Raw genomic sequence first — 16,746 nt, 5'->3', positions numbered from 1 at the left:
GTCAGAGGCAGCAGCCCCGCCTCGTAGTTCCCTCGCTGTGCAACCGTGGCCAAGCCACTTACCCTCTCTGTGCATCGGTTTCTCCACCGATCATGGGAATAGAAACAACATCAACGTCCCCGGGTGGCTGTAGGACCCCTGCAGCATGAGGTGATGCGTGTGCCAGCCCCCAAGGGAGTGTGGCCTGGGACGACAGCCCCAGTGGCCCAGAGCAGAGTCCCCCATGGCCCTTGAAGACACATCCCCTGCCAGCGGCAGCTGGGCTCTGGGCTGCCACGCAGGGTCTGACCCGAGCAGAGACTGCTGTCACAGGGAACTTCCCGCAGGGTCTTGGGTTCGTGGTGGCTCCTCCCACTGCTCTGACCTGTCCCCACAGACACAGCGGCTTAGAATGATTTTCCCTTATTACCGAGCAGTGGGCCTCACCAGGCTGACCTCTGGGGGCCAGGCTGCTGTCTGGGCCGCTCCCTCCAAGCGGAGCTGGGCTGCTGCACCCCTGCCCCACTGTCTTTGAGGCTCTGGGCCTCATCTGTAAAATGAGATCAGGAACTGGGGCGGGTCAGATATGGCCCCAAAGACGTCACCATCCTGGTCCTGGGACCCAGGATGTCTCCCCTCCTGCAGTGGAGGGGGCCTCGTCAGGGCTGCGAGCCGGGGGTGACCCTGGGTTCTCGGGGTGCCCGGCGTCCTCACCAGGTCTTCACGAGAGGGAGGCAGAGGGCGGGGGTCCCGGAGACGGGCAGACCCCGCGCTGCCGGCGGGGAGGATGGGGGGCCGCGGGCCAGGAAAGGGCAGGAGCCGCGTCTCCCTGAGCCCTGGGGGAACCAGCCCTGCCCGCCGGGGTTTTAGGACTTCCGAGCCCAGAACCATCAGAGAATTGGTGTGTGCCGGCGCGATCCACTGGGTGAGTGGGAGGCCGGGCAGCCTCTGGGGGCCGCGGCTCCTCACTCCTGTGGCTCTGCCCCACGGGACCAGGGAGGTGGGGTCACGGGGGGCCCGCGAGGTGGTGGCCCCCCCAGGAGCCCCTTCATGGCGTCCCTGTAGCTGGTGAAGTCATCTTCCCGTGGCGCCCTGGCCACGTGCTTGCTGGGCCAGAGAGGGGCTGGGGCGGGCTCCAGCCGAGCACCCGGTCCCCTTACCGCCCCGAAGGGAAGGTCAGTGTCCCCTGTGCTGTTGGGAGGGTGGACCGCTCACCAGGCTCCCCACACCAGCCAGCTGGACAGTCACAACCTCCAGCGCCCAAAGGGGGCCAGGCCGGCAAGCGACAGAAGGGCACTGTGGAGGGAGGGTGCGTGAGCCTTCCCTCGGTGAGGGGCTCAGGACGAAGCCCGAGTGCACAGCCACACACCTGTGGCTCAGGCCACTGTTCCTGCTGTCACCCCCGTCTCTCTCGGTCTCTGCCCTCCCAGGGTCTCCCCACGTCTCCTCTCCATCTGCCCCACACACTTGCCAGGCTAGACACCCCCACCCCCACGCCCAGGGTGCCTCAGGCCACGACAACCCCCCAGCACTGGTCGAGGCCAGCGCACACATCCATGGTCATCAGGGCCCGGACGCCCGTGGAGCGTCTGGTGGGGGGCCATCCTGAGGGATGTGCTCTGCACCTTTGCTGGCCCTGGGGACTTGGAGGCATGGACGGGGTGAGCCTGAAACTCCCTCCAGGTGGAAACACTGGCCCCCGTGCCTCAGTTTCCCCACCTCTGACCCGCAGCCACCCTCTTCTGCTGGGTCCTCCACGCCATGCAGGCTGATCAGTACCAGTGGGGGCCACGGGGCCAGTGCCCTGGTCTCAGCACAGCCTCTGCCCGGGGACGTGTGTCCCGAGGCTTCCCCAGGCCCTGCTGCTAGCGCCCGGCTCCCAAGCCCTCAGAAGCCTCTGCCTTGTGGGCCGGGGACCCCTGTCCGTGTCCATGTCCTCCAGTCAGCTCAAGTGTGCATTAGCCATGACCCCAGATCACCAGCCCACACCCCGTGTCCCTGCAGAACCTCAGCACCGTGGGGCAGGGGGCTGTGTCCCTGTCACAGTTCCACTGCAGGCTCCTGCCCCAGGCTGGTATACCGTCAGCACTTGATAAATGCTACCCGACAGCAACAGTCACAGGCCCCGAGGTCTCTGTGGGGCTGCCGACGGGGGGCCACGCAGCGTGGAGGCCAGACCCCGTTCACTGACACCCCGGGAGGCAGCCATGGGCACGGCTCTGCTGGGCGAAGTGAGGCACAGAGGGTGAGCGACCGCTGGCATCACAGGACCCCACAGAGCCGGGTTTGTCCCCGGCAGGCAGCCTCTCGAGCCACCTGCTCTTCCCCTGGCTACCCTGTTTCCTGACCTCCTGTGGCTTCTCAGAAGCAGCAGGGCAGAACTGGGCGTTGCTGGCAGGGCCTGGCAGACCTCTGACCACAGGCCACAGCCAGGTTTCCCCTTCCCGGGCCGTTGGTGAGGGTGGGGGCCGTGTCTTGCTGAGCTCTGGAAGGAGCCGCGGGCCTGCGACTACCATGGGCCCCAGGGCAGGGGAGCGGGGTCGCCTGCTGCTGACCGTGGCCGTGGTCCTCACGCTGCCTCCGAGGCCCGCAGGTGAGAGCCCCTGACTGGCTGGGTCGTGGCCCCGCTTGTCTTCGGGGCCGCGGGCGGGGGTGGAGGCCCAGGCCCGGGCTTTCTGGGGTCCAGACCCCTCCCAGCATGCTTGGGGACCTTCCCCGGGCTCCCTGCCCCTGCCCATCTCGACCCGCTAGCCCCCACCGCCCCCCACTCCAGCAGGGCCCCAGCTGTCCATTCCCACCACCCCTACCCCTGCCCCATCCTGACGCAGTCCTGCCCCGCCTGCAGGCTCCTGGGGCGCCCGGATCATTGGGGGTCACGAAGTGATGCCCCACTCCCGGCCTTACATGGTATCTGTGCAATTTGAGGGCCAGCACCACTGTGGGGGCTTCCTGCTGCGAGCCCGCTGGGTGGTCTCCGCAGCCCACTGCTTCAGCCACAGGTGAGCCCACAAGGGGGGGCCCTGCCCCCACCTCCGCTGCGGGGGGGGGGGGGCTGCTCACCTGATGGCGGGGGTGCGGCGGGGGGGCTCGGGGTGTGAGGACCACAGCCCGGTGTCCACCCCAGCACCTCGTTCTGATGCCAACGCATGTCACTGCCCCACGATTTGTGAGCGCCGTGACTGCAGGGGGCATGGAGACGTGCAGGGTGGCGATCGCGGGGCTCTGGTCAGAGTCCCAGGGGCCACCGAGGCCCCGGTCTCGCTCTCAAGCCTCCTGCCCCCGCAGGGACCCCCGCACGGGCCTGGTGGTGCTGGGGGCTCACGTCCTGCGTGCCCCGGAGCCTACACAGCAAGTGTTTGGCATCTCCGCCGTCATCAGGCGCCCGGACTACCAGCCCGACATCCACGCCAATGACATCTGTCTGCTGCTGGTGAGCTGGGGGTGGGGGCTGGACTCTGGTCTGGCCTGTCCCAGGCCTCCCCCATGATGGCCCAATGGCTACGTTCGAAAACCAGCCGGAGGGATCCCATGAGCACCCAAGTCAGGTCACATCCCTCCTCTGCCCTCCGTGCCTCCCGCATCCTCCCCGCAGAGCCCCACCCAGGCGGGCTGAGCAGTCAGCATCTCCGCATGCTCAAACCCCCGGGGCTTTGCACAGGCTGTGGCTCCCTCCAGGTCACTGCTCCCACAGACACCGCCTGGCTCTCTCCTCCCCTCAACTCTCTCAAGTCTGCTCGAGTGCCCCCTTCTCAGGAGGGCCCCTCTGCAAGCTGCCCCTGCCCCCACCGTCTCCCCACCCCTTCCCGCTGGCCCACCGCTCTTGGGTCACCGCCTCCACCTCCAGACTTGGAGGACAGGGGTTTTTATCTCCCTCGTGGCCATTTGCGGCCCACAGGAGGCCTGGACATTCAGAAGAGATGAGACTCTGAGGCAACAGATACTCCGACCCCCTTCCCCCCCAGGCCCCTTGTGGGTTTTCTGGGCAGGAAGAAGCTCCTCCCATAAATGTGGGCTTCCCTCCCTGCCAACACAGCCTGCATCCCTATGGTGTCCCCATGGCCCCCTCCTGCTTGGGGGCCACCCCCGTATCTCCCACTCAGGTGCCCAAATTCAATTCCAGGCACCCCAGGAATCTTAAAGGGAAAACACTTCAAACCTGCTCTCCAATGTGGAGAAAAGTCAAAACCAAGGGACACTCAGCACCACAGAAACAGGCCCCTGGGAACACCAGGTCTTGGGGTGCCGGGTTCTCTTGGCAAAAGGAGAAGGGGCGGCATGTGTCAGCGGCAAACCTCGCATGTGGATTTGCTCATCTGTGAAACCCCAAACCTGGAATCCACAGCTCACCCATCCTATTATGCAGCGGGGGAAACTGAAGCTGGCGTACGGTCAGCGGCACGGCTAAGGCTAGGGAGTGAGGACCAAAACTGGGGGCCCAAGTCATTCATTCCATAAACACTGATTGAGCGCCCCAACGTGTGCTGGGCACCGGGGTTAAAGCTGTGAACAAACAGCCCCAGGGCTGCTCCCCTTAGAGCCTCTGGTCCAACAGGGTGGCAGCTGAGTCAAAGGGCCCTGACGGGGCAGAGGGGAGACCAGAGGAGGCTCCGTCCTATCCTGGGAGTCTAGGAAGTCTCCCTTGAGGAGGTAACATCTAAGATGAGACCTGAAAGCTGGAGAGGAAAGGTGTTCCCCACCCAGGGGTGGGGCGGGGGGGGCGGGACCAGGGACCTGCAGGAAATTCATTCTGCCTGGAGAGGAGGGCCCAATGGTGAGCCAAGAGGTATTGTCCCAAGAACAACAGGGAGCCACAGGAGGCCTTCCAAGCTGGGGAGATGCTGGTTAGCAGAGCACTTCAGCTGTGGGGAAGGCCAGTGTCCTGGTCCGGGAGGGTGAGGCCTGATGGGAAGGGCCTCCTGACGGCCTGGTGATGGTTGCTACTCATTTCCGTCCTTGAGGCCAAGAAGAGACCAGGTGTCATGATGGGTAAACTGAGGCAGGGACACTGATGGGTGGTTGGGGGTAACCCTTAACTCAGAGGTTTCTCTGCAGCTGAACGGCTCTGCTGTCCTGGGTCCCGCAGTGGGGCTGCTGAAGCTGCCGCGGAGAGACGCCAGGCCACTCAAGGCTGGGGCACGGTGCCAGGTGGCGGGCTGGGGCTCCGTATCAGACTTTGAGGACCTGCCGCCCGGGCTGATGGAGGCTGAGGTCCGCGTGCTGAGCCTGGACGTCTGCAACAGCTCTTGGAGGGGCCAGCTGAGCCCTGCCATGCTCTGCACCCAAAGTGGGGACCGCCGGCGGCGTGGCTTCTGCTCAGTAAGATACTGTCTCCACCCTGCCTGCCTAGGGTATGGGGGAAAGGATGAGGCCTACAGAGAGGGCTAGAGGTGGGCAGAGGCTTGGGAACGAAGTCCCAGCTCACCTTTGAGACCAGTTGAGACCTCACCTGACACCCTGGAAGGACAAATAATTTTCCAAGGTCACAGGGCTGTCATGTACAGCCGTGCAGGTTGTACACTGCACAGAGAGCCACAGATTTGTGTATCCATAAGCAGTGTTCAGTAGCGGGGCAGTACACATTGCAACCAAGCAGTCCCTGCTCCTGAGACCCTGTGTAGACTAATGACAGCCCTGGCCCTGAAGCTGAGGGAGAAACTCAACCTGGAGGATTTTTTATTCCAGGCGAAGAGTATAATGATTCAAAACACAGACTCTGGAGTCCAGCTGCCTGGATCCAAATCCAGACTGTGCCACTTCCCAGGTGTGTGGCCTTGGAAAAGTCACCTCACTTCTCTGGACCTTTTTCCATCTGTAAAACTGCCACACTAGTAGTACCCCCTTCATAGCATCAGAGCTGGTTCTAGATTACAGTTAGGGTGACGAGACTGGAGAGGGGACGGAGGGCAGAAAGCGGGAATTTTAGGGTGAGTGTTCAGGGAGGCTTCTCTGAGGGGAGCACCCTTTGAGCTGAGATTTGAAGGAGTCTTAAGGAGATCTGAGGGAAGGTATGCCAGACAGAGAGACCCATCTCAGGGCTGCCATGTACAGCAGTGCTGGTCACCTACTGCACAAAGTTCCACAGACTTGTATCGTTACACCAGCAGCGTCGGGTGGGGACAGTAACGAGTCTCAAGGGTATGGAAACAGCCCAGAGACCGAAGCAAGCTTGGTTTACTCTAGGAACAGCCTGCGAGGCTGGTGGGGCCAAACCCAGGGACAGGAGGGTAGACAGGTGGGTGAGAGCGGGACACCCACGGCCCCTGAAGGCCGCAAGTGTGGTTCCTGCTGGAAGAACACGAGGCGGCCATGGAAGATCTCGAGGCAGGGAGGGTCCTGGTCAGATTTGCGCATAGAAGCCCCTTCAGGGAAAGAGGCCTAGAGATGGACCTGACCTTGCCTTTCCTCCAACCCCTCAGGCCGACTCTGGGGGGCCCCTGGTGTGCAGGAACCGGGCCCATGGCCTTGTCTCTTTCTCCGGACTCTGGTGTGGCGACCGCAAGACCCCCGATGTGTACACACAGGTGTCTGCCTTTGTGAGCTGGATATGGGATGTGGTTCGAAGGCCCCGGCCCAGCCCCCTGCCCAGGACCACCGGGTCCCTGCGCAGCCACCAGAACCACAACAGCACTGGGGATAGAGACGGGATGGCGAATGACTCAGACAGCTCCTTCCCCAGAAATCCCATGGCCTGGCAGGTCATCCACAGGCCCCCACAGGCCCCGGGGAAGCCTGGTGGGTACGGGGTTGGGGTGGGGCAGGAGACGGCATCCGTGCCAAACCCAAATGACCAAATAAAACGTTAACCGAATAACCAGACGGGACGACTCATCTCCAGGGTGCGTCCACTCCTTCGAGCTTCTCTCGTGCCTCACCGTGGCTGAGGGTCTGGCTTTGCCACGGCCTCCCTGAGTGACCTGGGGCCACTCGCTTCAGGACCCAGGCCCCTCACCAGCCTCCTGGCCTCTGCCCACGCAGTGCCCCCAACGTGGACCTCCTTCAGCCCCCAGCTAACCGCAGCCACCTTGATCCCTCTTGCATCTCCTGCCCTAGAGAGGCTTCCTCCCCCGCCCTCCAGGTCCACACATCATTGTCCTCAGCTGTCTCCCTGGCGGCTGTCCATGGCCCAGACGTACACACTGAGGCCCAGAGACAGGAGGGGTCTCCCCCACTCACCACCCTAACAGCACCCCAGGTGCCTGGGTGGTAACCCATTACACAGAGGCGGAGGGAGCAAACCAAGGCTTGGACTCTCTGGAGTGGAGTCTTTATTTCTTTGGTGAGGCAGAACCCCAGGCTGGTGGACGCACCCTGGCCTTGTTGGGAGCCCACGGGCACTTCTCAGGGTCACAGGTAAGGCACTTCTGAGGGGCTAGGGGAGGGTGAGCACAGCTGGCCCTGTGTGTCTCCCCGCCAAACTTGGAGCTGTGCTCTTGCCTGCTGGGGGCTCCTGATGTGTGGCCTGAGCCTCTGGCCCCCATACAGACACGGGGTGGGATTACCCAGCAACAGCCCAGACAGAAGGCAGAGACTCTACCCAAGGCCAGCACCTGGTTGGTGTCAAGACTCCCGAGCCGACTGCAGGGTGAGGAGGGTCCAGCTGGGCACTGGGCGGAGGCTCCGCCGGGACCAGTCTCATGGGACCAGGGGTTCTGATCCAGACGTCATCTGCGGATGGGACTGCCAAAACTAGTGTGCCGCTCAGACACGCAGCTCCAGGAGGCAGGGCACGGAGTGGGTGCTGGCACACACACCCCACCCCAGGGCCTGTGGGTGAGCAGGGGCTCCTGTGCCCACGGGGTCCTGCCCTAAGTGCACTGGGCACCACTGGACATAACGCTCTGGCTCAAGGCCAGTGTCAGGAGACACAGATGGTGGCCCCTCCCCTCACCCCGTCCAGAGGACAAACTGGGCTTTCCTAAGGGGCCACCACAGGACATACTCGGGAAACAAGGGCAGGACGGCAGGTAGCCCTGGCGTCCTCGAGCTGGCTGGGGACGATGGCTGCTTCCTCGGCCAGTCTGAGGCCTGGGCAGGTTCGAGACTCACTTACACGCCCAGGCCTTAGTCCCAGTCTGTAGTCTAGAAGGCTGGGGAGCTTCTTCACTAACTGTCAGCAGGGGTGAGTCCCCAGCCCTCTCCGAGGCAGCGATAATTAAGTTGTCCCCTAGAGCAGAAGCAGCGGGGGTCCTCCTGGGCAGCTCCGTGCCACAGCCCCAGGCCTCCTCCCCCAATCCTTCCAAAGTATCGTCAGGGGGCTCCCGGCCCAGGCTCTGGGGAGCGTCCACGGGACATAAATTAGACTCGGCTGCGGCAATAAATAAAGCGGGGAGGCCTTGAACGCCAGGCCCAAGTCGACCCCACAGGCTCACACGAAGTTCTCCTCCTCCTCCTCCGACTCTGCGTCTGACGGCCCAGGGGCGCCTGCAGAGCGGGGGGGAAGAAAAGAGAGATGGGGGCGCGGAGAGGGGCGGGACGCTGGACCCCGCCGCCGCTCCCCGCTCCGCGCCGCACCTGCACAGCTGCCCGGGTGGCGCACGCCGATCGAGCGGCCCAGGAAGCAGGTGGCCTGGCGGAGGTGGCACGAGGACATGTAGGTGACGTTGTTGTTGCCGCAGAGCTCCTGGCCGGGGCTGGAGGGCGCGGGACAGGGCGCCGCGCGACACACCACGCAGTGAGCACTGCCCGTCTGGTCCACCACGCACGACTGCGGCCGCGGGCACAGGACGTGCGCGCACGACTCTGCGAGCGGGGCGCGGGGGCGGGTCAGGGGCGCTGGCGGGCCGCAGGCAGGCTCCACCCCAGGCCCCGCCCCCGAGAGAAAGCCACACCCCTTCCGCGCGCCTCGCCCTCACTCCGGCCACACCCAAGCCCCGCCCCTCTGGCCGCATCCGCAAGCCCCGCCCTGAGTCACGCACTCCTATCTTCCACCCCACGTGAGCCCCAGACCTCCCCTTCCAAAACCGCACCCCGGTTTCCCTCATTCCAGCGACGCACAGCTGACCCAATCCAGAGGCGCCCTCCCTGGAGGCCAGTTATTAGGCCCCGCCCCGCGCTCCGGCCCCGCCCCGCCCACCGGCCCCGCTCCGCGCCCCGCCCCGCCCGCCGGCCCCGCCCCGCGCTCCGGCCCCGCCCCCACGTACTGCGGCAGCGTCCCGGGTACATGACGCGCAGGTCCGGGTGGCCGCGGCAGCGCGCGGCGCGCAGCTCGCACTCGTCGCGGTAGGTGGCGCCGTCCGAGCCGCAGACCTGCAGGCGCGCCGGGAGCCCCGCGCAGTCGGGCGCGCACTCGCAGCGCGGGCGGCCCCCCTGCATGCGGCACGCCTTGCCGGGGCCGCACTCCACGCCCTCGCACGAATCTGCGGACACAGGGCACGCGCGCGTGGGAGGGGGCCGCGTGGCCGAGGCCGGAGGGCCGCGGAGGCCGCGCGGAGCGGGGTCCGGGCCGCAGCCGGGGAGCACAGGCGAGGGCGGCTGGCTCGGAGTGTGGGTGCCGAGATCAGCCCCGGGCCGGGTGGGGCGGGAGTCGAGGCTGGGGCTCTGGAGGCGGGGCTCAGAGGGGGCGGGAACGGGGCGGAGGGGGCGCTGTCTGCCCGGAATCGGGGGGTTCGGGAACGAGCTTCCAGGGCCCGGTCCCGCTCGCGCTCCGCAGCTGGGCCACCCGCTCGGGCTGGCGCCTGTTCCCTGATCTACGCGCCGGGAAGGGACGGCAGGCGGGGGCCCCGGCTGCGTCAGCGGACGGGGGGGCCCCGCCGGGTCCATGCGCGGGTCTGGGGAGGACGGGCAGCGTCCGTTCCCCGGGCCCGCCAGGACCAACCCCGAGGAGGCGGCGGGGAGGGCGGGGCGTTGGCACTGGGCCCTGAGGCTCATTTCCTGGGGAGGGGGCTTCCCACATCCCGGGCCTGATGAACCAGGGGTTACCCCTGCCCTCCCCCAATTCTCACTCAGGGATACAGGCCTGGGCAGGGCAGTTCTCTCTCTGGGGTCTCCAACTCCACCCAGCACCCCTCTCCCCGGACCTTGGGAAATGCAGACCAGACCGGCCCCAGCCCCACTGATGGGCGGCTCCCCTTACAGGCCCTCCCAGCCACCCCCCACGAGGTGATGCCGTGTTGTCAGCATTTTACAAAACGGAGAAACTGAGGCCCCGTCACAGCTGTGGGTGGACGCGAGCCAAGGGCTCCTCCAAAGGAAAACTCCAGACCCCAGATGGGCCCCGCCCCCCCAGTTCTGTTGCTTGTGGTCCTGGAGGGCAGACTCGAGCTCTTGAGCGCAGCCTCAGTTTCCCCGTGTGTAAAGTGAGGCTGACTGGGGAAGCGCGCGCATAAAATGAGCGTGTGTGCTGGCACCCCCATGTCACCCCTGCCAGGGCATGTGGGCCGCACCTGGGCACCTCCCACACGGCTTGCCCACACACACATCTGGAAATACTCCCCCTGGGTGGCTCCACAAGCAGGAACGGAAGTGGGAGAACTGAGTTGCCTTCCCCAAGGCCAGATGAGATGGGGGGGGCGGGGTGACCTGGACCTTATGCCTAGGCCCGGCCATTTTTTAAGTCTGTGCTCCCTCCAGAACCGCCGCTGGGTCCTCTTCCCAGAGCCCAGCGGGGGTTCCGGAGGGAGCCAGGGCAGACGGCAGTGAGTGCAAGACCACCCAGCCAGACTGCTCAGACTGGTCACGTCCCAGCGGCCCACTGCAGCCTCCTCCCTGTACCGGCCCCACCCACTAGCGCCCGGCCCCATACTGTCTCCAGCTGGCAAACTCCTCATGACGCCTCAGCACCCTGATACTAATGCCCACCTCCTTCAAGCCATGCCCCCACACCCCCTCTGGGCCCCTGCATGTCCGGCCCAGACCATAGGCCCGGGAGGGCCCCCAGCCCCTCTCCAAGGCCAGGCACGTGTCTTGGCTCATTCATGCATTCGGTCCTCAAGGAGTTCCCAGTCTGATGGAGGAGGCAGCCGAGAACACTTCTCAGAACATGGGCCAGAAGGCGCATGCTTGTTAAACACACGTCTCTCGTCCGAGCACAGATCCTTGGAATCTCGGGGGCTACGGGCAGATGAAGTGTTGAGAACACTGACTGGGGGGCGAGGCGACAGAGCCAAGCGGCCAGTCCGGAAAGCCCACTGTCCCTGGAGTCAGGTGTGAGTCCAGTGCATTTCTCCCAGGTGGGGTGCGGGAGGGAAAGCTCACCCCGGCAGGCCGGAAACGAGGCTGGGGAGCCCTCAGAGTTTCCTCCTGAGTCCTCAGAAGAGGCCGGAGAGAGTCCCCAGCCTCTCTCTGAACCCTGGATTCCCTCCACAAACACTCAGCCTCCTTCTGCATACCCTTGAGATGGGGAGCTCATTCCCAGTTCTCCCCCAGTGACCCTGACCTGTGGCTGACGCCCATGGTCTCACCTTTGCAGGGGAGGCAGTGGACGAGGCCCAGGAAGCCCAGGAGGCTGATCTTGTTCCCCGGGTGAGTGAAGTTGGACCAAGCGGTGTCAATGCTGCTGGAGGCACAGCACTCAGCTTGGCTGACGTCGGTCTTCAGCACCAGGCTGCACGTGGCCTCTCGACCCTGCTGCAGCCAGCACACGCCACCTGTGCACCGCAGGGCCGTCACTGCCACACCAGGGGTGCCCTCCTGCACCACTCCCAACACCCAGCTCCCGGCCCTAGGGGCTGCATACAGTTGGTGCTCAGTAACTGCAGAGGGATGATTGGCTCCCAAGCTGGGAAGGAGGGCCAGAGAGCTGCAGGGGTGCTCCCATGCCAGCTCAGCTCTGGGTCCTTCTGGGATTCCCTGTCTTCTCGGAGCTCCACCCCCCACACAACCCCAACTCTTCCCACCTTTTGTCGCTCCAGGCCCCCAGACCCAGGCCTGGCATCCTGCCCAACCAGCCAAACGCCCAGAGCTGGACGTGTCAGGGTCAGTGGGCCCTGCAGCCGCCTCTCCGCCTCTGCCCTCTGTCTAGACAGCACCCGAGGGCACGCAGAGCCCCCCTCGCCTGGCAGCCCCCCCTTGCCTGGCCCGCCTCTTACTCACTCCAACTTGGGAACATTCCCCTTGCATGAGCTCACCATCTCCCTGGGGACACGGCCTTCGGGGAGGGGGCTCAGCTCTCCCCTTCGAGCGGGGCTGGGGTGGGGCTGCTGGCTGGGGTGGACAGGCAGAGAGCCCTCAGTTTCTGCACTGTAAACGGGGGCAGGAGAGGCCACAGCCCCCAGCCCAGAGAGCTCACTGGTTCCCAGGCGCTGCGCTGAGCGCCCTACACGGACCCGCTCTGGGAGCTCATCACCTTGGCACTCATCTTACAAAACGAGAAACTGAGGCCAGGACTGGGGCTGTTCCTTGCCCAGCATCCCCCAACAAGTGGCTGCTATGGGACTCCAACAGCCCAACCTGGGGAAGATATGAGACCTCAGGTGGAAGTCCTGGGTCCAGCCACCCAGCCCCACCTCTCCGGGTGTTCAGGACTCAAGCGGTTCAGGTTCAAGTCCTGAGTTTGCCACTTTTAAGCTGGGTGACCCTGCACCTCAGTTTCCCCATCTGGGAAATGGGCATAATGAGCTACACGCACAGTTGGGCTATCGTATGCATTCTCGGACGGTTAGACTCAGCACCCAATAAATGTCAGCAGTCATTGGGACTACTCCTCTTGGCCATTGTGAAAGAGCCACATCTGCTGACCTCGTGGTGACCCTTCTTCAGGCCCTTTGGGGCTGGGGGAGGGGAGCCCCAAGCCCTCCCAGACTGAACCTGAGGAGGCCTCCCATCACCGGCTGCCACTAACGCCGCGCCCCCCGCCCCCCCCCCCCGACATCTCCCCCAAGGCCCGCATTCCGGGGCAGGCCCACGTGGGTGGCCCACCCCGCCCGCCCCTTCCGGCCGCCCCACTCACCGGGCGCGGGGTCCCCCGAGCCCACGGAGCCCACGAAGCCCACGGCCCAAGCCAGGGCCCCCCAGGGCAGTGGCCACAGTGGCCCCGGCGTCCCGGGACGCATGGCGGACGCAGAGACGGCGGCGGCCCCCGCGTCGGACGCGCGGGCGGGCGGCTGGGAGGGCGGCGGCACCGACTTCCCAGCGCGCGGCGGCCGGGCGCTCCCTATAAAGGTCCCGCGGGCTGCGGGCGGGGCGGGGCCGGGCCGGGCCGGGGCGGGGCGCGAGGCCGTGTCGCGCCCGGTGTGTGCCTGGGCTGGGCCTGGCCACCCCGAGGGCAGCTGCGGGGGTGGGGCGGGGGTCATTCCCGGGAGCCCGAGGCTCGGGGAAGGTGTCCCTGCGGCCAGCGCCAGTGGGGCCAGACCGTGATTTCCGGGGCTCACGCTGCGTTTGCAGGGGGGTGTCTTCAGCCGGACGGCTGTGGCTGAGGCTGGAGTCCCGCGGGAAGCGGGTCTGCGGATCCGTGTATCACGTCGTGGTTTGCGAGCCGGCGCTCGTGCGGCCCAGGCGCGATCTGGGCCCCCAACCTCCTCCCCGGCCCTAGGCGCCCACACACTCCAGAGACCTCAGCCGCAGCAACACCCACCCACTCACGCCCCCGGGCCCCTGGCGGCTGGAGCCCGTGGGCTCGGCTGGGTGCGAGCAGGCACGGGTGGGCGGGGGCTGGCTGGCCGCGGAGACGGAGGGGTGCGGCAGCAGGAGACTCAGAGTCACAAATGGCCCCGACTCGGGGACACATGGGAGCCATAGGCGAGACTTGCAGAGTGTGCCCCCCACAAAAGCCTGGTCTTTGGGGGATGGCACCAACCCCCACCCCCACCCCCAGACATTTGCACGTCGTTCGCCCAGGCCACATCGGAAAGTCCTTATTGGCTTCGGGTTTTTTCCTCTCCTCAGGTCCTGTGCTCCTTGTATCGGGAGCCCTCGGCCTCCGGGACTCCCAGCCTTTCCACAATTTGTGACAGTGACGCCAGACATCAGCATGGTCCCGGAAGGAACTGAATGCACTGGGGGTCAGGTCAGCCCGATGTTCCTCCTCTTCCGGAGTTTAACCCTCCTATCTGTGGGTCTCCCTGCCCCCAAATGGTCAGGGCCCTCTCCACATGTTCATGGGTCCTGGACAGCCCCTCTCCGATTGAATTTGTAAGAAATCAAGACAATCTCCTAGGGCAAGGATTGTTGGGGGGTGCTGGGGTACCAGAGTGACCAAGGCTGACCCAGTCTCGTCATCACCAAGCCCGCGGTTTGTAAGATTTATTTATTTATTCATTTATTTATTTATTTGACAGACAGAGATCACAAGGAGGCAGAGAGAGAGAGGGGGAAGCAGGCTCCCAGCTGAGCAGAGAACCTGATATGGGGCTCGATCCCAGGACCCTGGGATCATGACCCGAGCCGAAGGCAGAGGCTTTAACCCGCTGAGCCACCCAGGCGCCCCCAAGCCTGCGGTTTGTAAGGGCCGGAAAAACAAAATACATAGACGAACAAGTTAATAGATAACTTTGAAGAGTGGCAGTGCTTTCAGGAACATAAAAAGGATGAGAGCGATGGGGTCTTTCAAGGGCAGTGACCTCCTGTTGCTGCATCACCCCTCCCCGCCCCCGGCCCCAGGTGTGGAAGCCAAAGATTCCAGACCTCCCACATGCCTGCGATCTGCCACCGAGTATGCCACGCCGGGACCCCTTCCTCCATGTCAGCATCTCAACTTGCCCCATGGGCCCCCACCAGCGGCCAGGGGCCACGCTCCTGTCCCGTGGCACTGAGGGAGGACACCAGCCGTCTCGCCTGTCCTTGACCTCTGACTGTGTGAGGGGATTCTCCCCTGGCTGTGGAGTGAGGCAAGGATGGGACCTGATGTTCTCATCAAGGGTGTGCCAGAGCCAGACACTGCGACCTTGGCCGAGACCTGACCCTGCCATGGCTCAGCTGCCCCAGCCTGGGTGGTACCAAAGGGTTATTGTCAGCCTGGCGTGGGCTCTGAACTGAGAGTGGTTGCCAGCAGCTGCTGCCCCCACCTGACCTGGCATGTCTCCCCAACCCAGAGGCCATGTGCTAGGTGACCTCAAGCAAGTCACTGGCCCTCACTGAGGAGCCCTATTTTCATGCCCTTCTCTCCACCCTGAACTGGCCTCAGCCTCATCCTCGGCAGCCCACTTCCTACCACAGGTGTCTACCATCAGGCTCCTCCCCAGCTCAGGCATCCACCAGGACTCCCCACGGCCCTAGGCTTCACTCCTCCAGACCCCACAGAAAACGGGCCATGACCATCCAGAGCGATCAGAGTTCTGATGGCGGGCGCTAGGCCCAGTGCGGACTGGGGAGGTCAAGGCTGGCTTCTTAGAGGAGGAGGACATTTAAATCACACTAGATTGGACAATGGTGAGGCAAGGGGGCAGGGACTGAAGTGGTCGGACGTTCGTGCTATGGTAAGACAAAGCCCGCCTCAAACGTTTGGTTGGGGAGAGGGTCCTGGATGGCACAGGTGGGCCCAGTGGAATCAGAGGGTCATCAAAAGCAGAGACCATTTCCCTCTGTGGTCAAAGAGATGCATGTGACCTGCCGTCACCGGCCATGGACAAAGAGGGAGGGGCCTCGAACCCAGGAATGTGAGTAGCCTCCAGAAGCTGGAAAAGCATCAGTCAGTCAGAGAAGGACAAATACTACACAATCGCAAACCATTACTTTTTTTCTTTCTGTTTTCGGTAGACTCCATGCCCAACATGGGACTTGAACTCAGAACCCTGAGACCAAGAGTTGCACGCTCCACAGACTGAGCCAGCCAGGTGCCCCTAAGAGACTGTTAACTGTAGAGAACAAAGTGAGAGTTGATGGAGGGAGGTGGTGGGTGATGGGCAGAAGGAGGGCACTTGCTGGGGCGTCTGGGGGCTCAGTGGGTTAAATAGCTGTCTTTGGCCCAGGTCATGATCTCTGGGTCCTGGGATCGAGCCATGTGTTGGGCTCCACGCTTGGTGGGGAGTCAGCATGGGCTCTCTCTCTCCCTCGCCCTCTTCTCCCCACAATTGTGCACTCTCATTCTTGCTCTCAAAATGAGAAAATCTTCAGAGAATTTAACGAGTAGAAGCTGGAAAAGCAAGAACAGATCCCCCCACCCCTGAGACTCCAGAAGGAATTAGACTGTACCAAGACCTTGATTTTAGTTCAGTGAGACCCATGTTGGACTCCTGACCTCCAGAATGAGAAGAGGAAAAGTCGTGTTGTTAAGTTGCCAAGTAGGGGGCAATTTGTCACAGAAGCAGCAGGCAGGCTGTCTACATTGGGCCTAGTGCCACAGCGATAGGGTCCCTGCCGGCTGGACACAAACAAGGCGTGAACACAAGCAGAAGGCAGGCGGCAGAGCAGAGGCCCTGGGAGCAGCAAGGCTGTGGGGCCTGCAAGGAGGTGACCCTGGGCCCGCAGGGGGAAGGACCCTTCTGGTGGAAGCCTGGTACAGGACCTGCACCTTGGCCAGACTACGTGGGACCTCTCTGTGCCCCATTTTCTCATCTGTAAAATGGGCACAAATCCCGTTACTGCCAATTCCAGCCAGGAGGCTAGGGACAGTGCATGGTGCACAGCAGGGGCGGACATGTGTGTACAGATACTTATTGATTAGCAGATAGGTGTTTGTCCAGGGGAGATGCCTGATGAGTTTTCTTTGCCACTCACCATGATGCCGTGAGACAGGCTTCCATTATACAGAAGGTGGAGGAAGGAAAGTGACTTTCTGGCCATCACAAAGCGCCCCCGTTTTGGGGCATGGCATCAGTACCAGATAAGCAAGATTCTAGGACCCATGTGCTGAGCTGTGGGGCAAGGCCCTCCTATTCCGAACTGGACAATGAT

At 63.8% G+C, this 16,746-nt stretch overlaps 2 protein-coding genes and 1 long non-coding RNA gene across 5 annotated transcripts; 2 read left to right on the top strand and 1 right to left on the bottom strand.

The window, feature by feature from the left end:
- Positions 1–2,403: 2,403 nt before the first annotated feature.
- Positions 2,404–6,807, top strand: PRSS57 (serine protease 57). Its single transcript, XM_059159141.1, has 5 exons — positions 2,404–2,572; positions 2,825–2,978; positions 3,265–3,409; positions 5,032–5,295; positions 6,396–6,807. The coding sequence occupies exons 1-5, from the start codon at positions 2,494–2,496 to the stop codon at positions 6,780–6,782; spliced, it is 1,029 nt and encodes a 342-aa protein (XP_059015124.1). The 5' UTR covers positions 2,404–2,493; the 3' UTR covers positions 6,783–6,807.
- A 414-nt stretch (positions 6,808–7,221) lies between these two features.
- FSTL3 (follistatin like 3) lies at positions 7,222–12,996 on the bottom strand. 2 transcript variants are annotated; one of them, XM_059159143.1, is made up of 5 exons: positions 12,866–12,996; positions 11,379–11,564; positions 9,120–9,335; positions 8,491–8,718; positions 7,222–8,400 (listed from the first exon to the last, which is right to left on the bottom strand). In XM_059159143.1, exons 1-5 carry the CDS (start codon positions 12,966–12,968, stop codon positions 8,345–8,347), a joined length of 789 nt encoding a protein of 262 aa, XP_059015126.1. In that variant the 5' UTR covers positions 12,969–12,996; the 3' UTR covers positions 7,222–8,344. The 2 variants fall into 2 exon arrangements, with proteins under 2 accessions (XP_059015126.1, XP_059015125.1); XM_059159142.1 differs by having other exon boundaries at positions 11,379–11,645; positions 12,866–12,984.
- On the top strand, positions 9,334–14,554 carry LOC131823157 (uncharacterized). 2 transcript variants are annotated; one of them, XR_009350500.1, is made up of 5 exons: positions 9,334–9,462; positions 11,010–11,121; positions 11,387–13,077; positions 13,801–13,921; positions 14,193–14,554. It is a non-coding gene; the product is annotated as an uncharacterized LOC131823157 (long non-coding RNA). The 2 variants fall into 2 exon arrangements; XR_009350501.1 differs by having other exon boundaries at positions 11,005–11,121.
- The last annotated feature ends 2,192 nt before the right edge of the window (positions 14,555–16,746 follow it).

Source organism: Mustela lutreola, chromosome 2, assembly GCF_030435805.1.
Source record: "Mustela lutreola isolate mMusLut2 chromosome 2, mMusLut2.pri, whole genome shotgun sequence".
Taxonomy (NCBI): Eukaryota; Metazoa; Chordata; class Mammalia; order Carnivora; family Mustelidae; genus Mustela; species Mustela lutreola.
Note: the sequence above shows the minus strand (reverse complement) of the source record. Positions and strands in the feature narration are given on the sequence as shown.

What these genes read in the sequence shown, in the direction of transcription:
- PRSS57 (XM_059159141.1), top strand. Translation starts at nt 2,494, where the DNA reads ATGGGCCCCAGGGCAGGGGAGCGGGGTCGCCTGCTGCTGACCGTGGCC. An exon ending in GCTGCCTCCGAGGCCCGCAG is followed by an intron (nt 2,573 to 2,824) that starts GTGAGAGCCCCT and finishes CCCCGCCTGCAG; the next exon opens with GCTCCTGGGGCGCCCGGATC. An exon ending in GCCCACTGCTTCAGCCACAG is followed by an intron (nt 2,979 to 3,264) that starts GTGAGCCCACAA and finishes CTGCCCCCGCAG; the next exon opens with GGACCCCCGCACGGGCCTGG.
- FSTL3 (XM_059159142.1), bottom strand. Translation starts at nt 12,968, where the DNA reads ATGCGTCCCGGGACGCCGGGGCCACTGTGGCCACTGCCCTGGGGGGCC. An exon ending in CTCGGGGGACCCCGCGCCCG is followed by an intron (nt 11,646 to 12,865) that starts GTGAGTGGGGCG and finishes AACTGTATGCAG; the next exon opens with CCCCTAGGGCCGGGAGCTGG. An exon ending in CCACTGCCTCCCCTGCAAAG is followed by an intron (nt 9,336 to 11,378) that starts GTGAGACCATGG and finishes CTGTGTCCGCAG; the next exon opens with ATTCGTGCGAGGGCGTGGAG.